The sequence below is a fragment of the Plasmodium reichenowi genome, chromosome 14 (assembly GCF_001601855.1).
Source record: "Plasmodium reichenowi strain SY57 chromosome 14, whole genome shotgun sequence".
NCBI lineage: Eukaryota > Apicomplexa > Aconoidasida > Haemosporida > Plasmodiidae > Plasmodium > Plasmodium reichenowi.
The window spans coordinates 160,856-167,246 of NC_033659.1; the positions used below are offsets into that span (position 1 = coordinate 160,856).

At 17.8% G+C, this 6,391-nt stretch overlaps 2 protein-coding genes across 2 annotated transcripts in view; one reads left to right on the top strand and one right to left on the bottom strand.

The window, feature by feature from the left end:
• Nucleotides 1–736, bottom strand: part of PRSY57_1405100 (large subunit rRNA processing protein, putative) — a gene marked incomplete at both ends in the record, with an annotated part of 4,068 nt that extends 3,332 nt beyond the window's left edge. The window contains one exon of the mRNA XM_012909668.2: nt 154–736. Within this exon, the coding sequence (XP_012765122.2) occupies nt 154–736 (583 nt within the window). The remainder of the gene's footprint in view (nt 1–153) is intronic.
• Nucleotides 737–2,067: 1,331 nt separating this feature from the next.
• Nucleotides 2,068–5,376, top strand: PRSY57_1405200 (RNA-binding protein, putative; the record flags this gene model as incomplete). Its single annotated transcript, XM_020115254.1, has 2 exons — nt 2,068–5,217; nt 5,326–5,376. 2 exons carry the CDS (start codon nt 2,068–2,070, stop codon nt 5,374–5,376), a joined length of 3,201 nt encoding a protein of 1,066 aa, XP_019969911.1.
• Nucleotides 5,377–6,391: the final 1,015 nt, after the last annotated feature.

The following is a 6,391-nucleotide window of genomic DNA, read 5'->3' on the forward strand; positions in this document are numbered from 1 at the left end:
AAAAAAAAAAAAAAAAAAAAAAAAAAAAAAAAAAATGTACACATATGTATATATAAAATACAATTTTCTTTACCATATAATAACTCTTCGTTCATATATATAATATCTTTTCTTTTATACGATAAAATTTCCTATTTTTCTTTTTTTTCTTACCAATGATATCAAAGTCCTCATAATGCTTAAGATCAAAATTTCCAAGCGTATTTATATTATATTCATCATCACTTTCATCAATTTCTTCATTAATATATATATTACTATTATCACCTGCCCCTGTAATTACATCATGAATTTCACTGCTAACAACGGTATCTTCATAATCCGTATCTTTAGTTTTTTTTTTATCCTTCTTTATATTTTTTTTATTTTTAAAATTTTTTTTCTTAAATGTTTCTATAAAATCGTTTTCATCTTTCTCATTATTTGAATTATTCGTACTATTAATCAAGTTTTTCATTTTTTCTAATTTTTTTTTTTTCTTCATATTTTTCATATTCTTCATTTTCTTACTATCTTTCTTCTTTTTGCTTTTCTCAGTCACCTTTTCAAAACTTTTCACTTCTTGGTTTCCTTCCTTTTCCTCATCAAATTCTCCAACTACTTTAGTTACGTCATTTTCTAATAATTCATCTTTATCACAATTCAATTTTTTAACTTTTTTTTTATCTCCATCCTTATTTTGTTCTTTATTCTTTCCTTCATTATTTTTTGTATTTATTTCTCCATTTTGATTCATTATATAATTGGTATATTATATTATATTATATATATATATATATATATGTTATTTATTATAAATTTTAATTATTCTCACGAATTTATAAACATATAATATCTGCTTTGCGCATTTGTTTCTTTTATAATTATATTATTCTTACTGATATAATAATAAGGTAAAAAAAAAAAAAAAAAAAATATGAATTTTCTATAAATATAAAAAAAAATATATTATATATATATTATATATATTATTATATTATATTTATTTTATTTGTTCTTCTAAAAATTATTCATTCATATATTCCCTAGTTCTTTTATTATTTTAAAATATTAAAGAATCAACGTCATTTTGTTTTTAAAATATATATAGAAATAAATATAAAATATACAAAAGAAGGGAAAAAAAAAAAAATATATATATATATAATATATATATTTATATGTATTAATTTATTATAAATATAATTCTTGGGTATTTATATTATATATATATATTAATATTAGAGGTTCATATGGAGCAAGTAATATATAATGAAAAAAAAAAAAAAAAAATTACAATCTATATTATTATATTGCTATATATGTATAATGGATGTATTTTATTTATATATATAAGGTTATTGGGAAAAAAAAAAAAAAAAAGTTTTAATTTTATTCTTTAAAATTCTATAAATGGATAATCGTAATAAAATATATAATATTATATATTTATTATATTGATGTTTTTTTTTTTTTTTTCTTTTTTCGTTTCTTCTTCCTTTCTTTCTTTTGTATATATATATAATTACAAAATGGAAAAATGATTTTAAGAAGGATAAAAATAAACGCAAAATAAAATATATATTTATTTATTACAATAATGTTGTAAAAAAACTTATTCTTATTTTTTAATATATATATTTCAAACTATAACTGTATTTATAACAGTTTAAAGAAAAAAAAAAAAAAAATAGAAGAATCATCATAAAATAATATATATATATATATATATATATATATTTATTTATTCATTTATGTTTATATTATTCTATTTTGTTATATATTTATTTTAATGGAATTTTTTTTTTTTTTTCAATAAAAAGAAAATTAATTATATAATAACAGTATAAAGAATGTATTTCTTCTTTTATTATTGAAGAAAAAAAATTTACTTAAAAAAAATATATAATATGTTCTCATATATATATATATATATATATTATATATGTATATATATATTTTTTTAAGTAAATTTTTTTTCTTCAAAATATACTTAATACAGATATAACAAAAGGAATATAACATTTTTTCCTTTTTATTTTTGTAGTAGTACATATACCTATATGTATAAGATAATATAATTAAAATATGAATATAATTGACGATCAGGCTATCGATAAACACAAAGTCTTTGTACGAAATATCAAAGAAAGTGATGTACCTTTAATAACAAAAGAGTTTGAAAGAATATGTAATAAGCATTTTTTTTTTTCGAACAATAGTTACACCTCTAAAAATGCTATATGTCATTTTAAAAGTGCAAAGGATGCAGAAGATTTTATATCTAAATATAATAATATAAAATTATGTAATAGTTATATAAAAAGTGAATATGCGTTAAAGAAAAAATATGAAGATAAAAAATTAATATCTATTGTATATAATAGGAAAAAAATTAAATATGATAACTCACTTAAAATATATACAGATTGTAATGTAGATAATATTGTAATATTAAATTTTTTAAAAACTCTTTATGTTAATAATACAAATTTAATATATCCATTAGTAGAACATTATACTAAATCTGAATCTAATAGTAATGTATATAATAATATAAATAGTACTACATATAAAAATAATGATAAAATAGGGGATGATAATAATTCCACCAAATTTATTGATGACATAGAAATTGTTTCAGATAAAAAAAATATAAAATTTGAAGATATTATTATCAATATAGAAAAAGAAATGAAACATTCCAGAAACAATGAAAAAAATAAAAATAAAAATAAAAATACACGTTTGATAGACAAAAATGCTTCTAAAAAAATAAAAATTGTGTATGTTATTGAATTTCTTAATATAAAAATTGCTAAAATGTTTTTTACATTAATAAACAAAACGGTATTTCAAAATTTTCTAAAAGATCAAAATGTAAAAAATACACATGATAAAAATAATAACAACAACAACAACAATAATAATAATAATAATAATAATAATAATAATAATAACAGTAGTAATAATAATGATAATATATATTTTAGATACTTTTTTCATGAATTATGTCAAACAAAAAAAAACGATAAAAAAGTTATTCTTCAAAATCTAAGTAGATCTTGTCATGTAGAAAATATACAGAAATTATTTAAACATATAGAACCAAATGCTAAAATATTTTTCCCAAAGAAAAATAATAAAAAACAAGGCTATGCCATAGTCTCCTTTTCCTCATCATATAATGCACAAAAAGCTTTACAACTAAACAAAACAAAATTATGTGGGAATATAATAACCATCCAAACGATAAACAATAATAATGATAAAAGTAATGGGAAGGAGGAAGAGCATAATAAGTATATAAAGGAAAATGAGGTCAATATAAAAAGGGAACATGAAGAAGAGGGAAAATCTAACAAATATGGTATAAAAAATAAAAATGATGATAATGAAGGTGATGATGATAATGAAGGTGGTGATGATAATGAAGGTGATGATGATAATGAAGGTGATGATGATAATGAAGGTGATGATGATAATGAAGGTGATGATAATAATGACTATAGTGATTATAATGACGATGGTGATTATAATGACCATAATGAATATAATGATGATAATGGTTTAGATAAAACTTTGGAAAAAATCAATAAATTTCAAAAAAAAAATAATGATCATATTATAAGACCAAATGATGAGAAACAAAAAAAAAAAAAAAATCTGAACGATGTTGAAGAAGGAAAAACTTTATTTATTACTAACATTCCTCCAGAAACAACAGATGATGAAATTAGAAACTATATTATAAATAATATAAATAAAGATTATATATATATAAAAACCTGTCAGAGTAATAATAAAAATCTATCAGTCTTTGTCAAATTAAAGTATAAACAAGATGCTGATACTTTTCTAAAGAAAATTGGAGAATATGAATATGATGAAAATAACGATGAAAATGATAATACAAATAATCATGAAAATAATAATGATAATTCAATTAGTGATGATGAAGAAAATATTATTGACAAATTTTACAAGAACAAGAAAAATAAGAAAGAAAAAATGAAAAAAATTTTATTAAAAGAAAATAAAAATAAGCACAATATAAATTCAGAAATTCTCTTTTTTAAAAATACTTATTTAATGATTAAAAGAGCAGTGAATAGAGATTTAATCAAAGAAAAAAGAAAAAATTATATAAAATCAACAGATCAAGAAAACGAAAACAATTTAAAAAAAAAAAAAAATAATAATAATAATATACACCTAATTAATGATAATAATGTAAATAATGAAAACTTAAGTGAAAATATTATTAAAAGAAATAATAATTTAATGCTGAAAAAAAAAGAACTTTTGAAAAATAAAAATTTCTTTATAAATCCATGTAGAATATATATAAGAAACTATCCAGCCGTGTTAGAACAAAACACATTTAGACAACTTATAACCAAATATTTTACACCTATAATTATGAAAAAATATAATATGAAAAAAAAAGAGGCCTTTAAAAAAGCTTCACAAATAATTAAAAAAATTAAAATAATCAAAGACACTGAAACAACAAATTCCAAGGACTTAAATTTTTCAAAGGAAAAATCGTCGAAATTAAAAAATAAAAATATAATACTCAATACAAACAGTAACAACAATAATGTGGCTAGTAAAAATATTAAAAATTATATATGTTTTGTAGATATTAATAAACATGAAAACGCAAAAAAAATGATACAACTATTACAAAATAAAAATATATATGAACTAATCAATGAAATTATTTATAAGAAAAAGTTTCAAACTATTAAAAAAAATAAAAATATAATTTATGTAGATTATTGTATTGAAGATATAAGAATGATACATATAAAAAAAATAAAAGAAGAGAAATTCCTAAATCATTTAAAACAACAAAATCTAGACAAAAATACAAATAATAAAATTATTGATAAGAAAAAAAAAAATAAAAAAAAAAATAAAGTCAGTAGAGGTAAAAGACAGAGAGAAAAAAAAAGATTATTAAAAATGAAAAATGAATGTACTAATATATTAAATGTAATCAACAACGCTACATTGACGAAACAAATAAATAATCAAGAGAATAATACGAAAAATGAGATAACCAATAAAAAGGATAAAGATAAATATACGAAACTGAAGAAATTAAACAAAACTAATAAGTCCATAGATGAAAAAAAAGAAAAAAAAACAAAAAAAAATGTCATAAATAAGAAAAAGCTCGATAAACAAAAGGAAGCTAAAGGAAAAAAGAAAACTAAAAAGGATGATGTGGTAAGCAAAAATTGAAAAAAATGTTTTAAATACATTTAAAATTTATATTTACATAATAATTATATATTTATATAATATTTATTTATTTTATTTTATTTTTTTTTGCAGAAATTAATCAGGAAGGATGTATTAAATTTTCTAAATAAGATCAATAAATAGAATATTAAAAAATTACAAGCATGCTTGTTAAAATTTTTTTTTTTAATACCTTAATTTTTTTTTTATTTACCCAATTATATATATATATATATGTATATAATATGTTATGCATATATCAAATATATACATATATTAAAAATTTTCTCTGTTTGTTTCTTTTTTCTTTTTCTTTTTCTTTTTCTTTTTCTTTTTCTTTTTTTTTTTTTTTTTTTTTTTTCATAATTTGTATTAAACTCTTTGAAGGTAATCTTTACCAATTCAATTATTATACGATAAAATAAATTTCACATTTGAAGTATAGAAACGAAAAATTGTAAAATTGGTACTACACTATACTATATTGTATATATATATATGTTATATTACTTTTAAAAATATATTATAAAAAAAAATTTAACTATATATTTTATATGTTTATTCCTTGATATTCTCATAAGGTTTACATGTATTAATTAAATAATATATCCAATATTTTGAATGCATATAAAAAAATACGTCCTATATATATTCTTACAAATTGTCTCACTAGTACATAAATACTTGAAAGGAATACATTCCAGAACAAGTTCATGTTTCACGTACGATTTTATCTGTTCTTTATATATGTCACATATGTTATATATATATATATATATATATATATATAGCATTTTTTATTAGTAATATATTAATATGAAATGGCCTTAAAAAATAAAATAATTATTATTTCACAAAGGTTTTTATTTATATAAATATATATATATTCTTATTAATATTATAAAGGGAACAAAATATATAAGCTGTGTAAAACAATAAAATTTACAACTTTTACAAAATTAATGTAATTCTAAGATATATATAAATAAAATTAAAATATTATTTTATATATATATATATATATATGTGAATTTATAAATATATTTTTATATATTATAATATATATATATATTTTTTTTTTTTTGCAACATTTTTATTGGAATAACAAATAAAAAATTAATAGATTACATGCCATATGAATCCGATCCAAATATTAAAA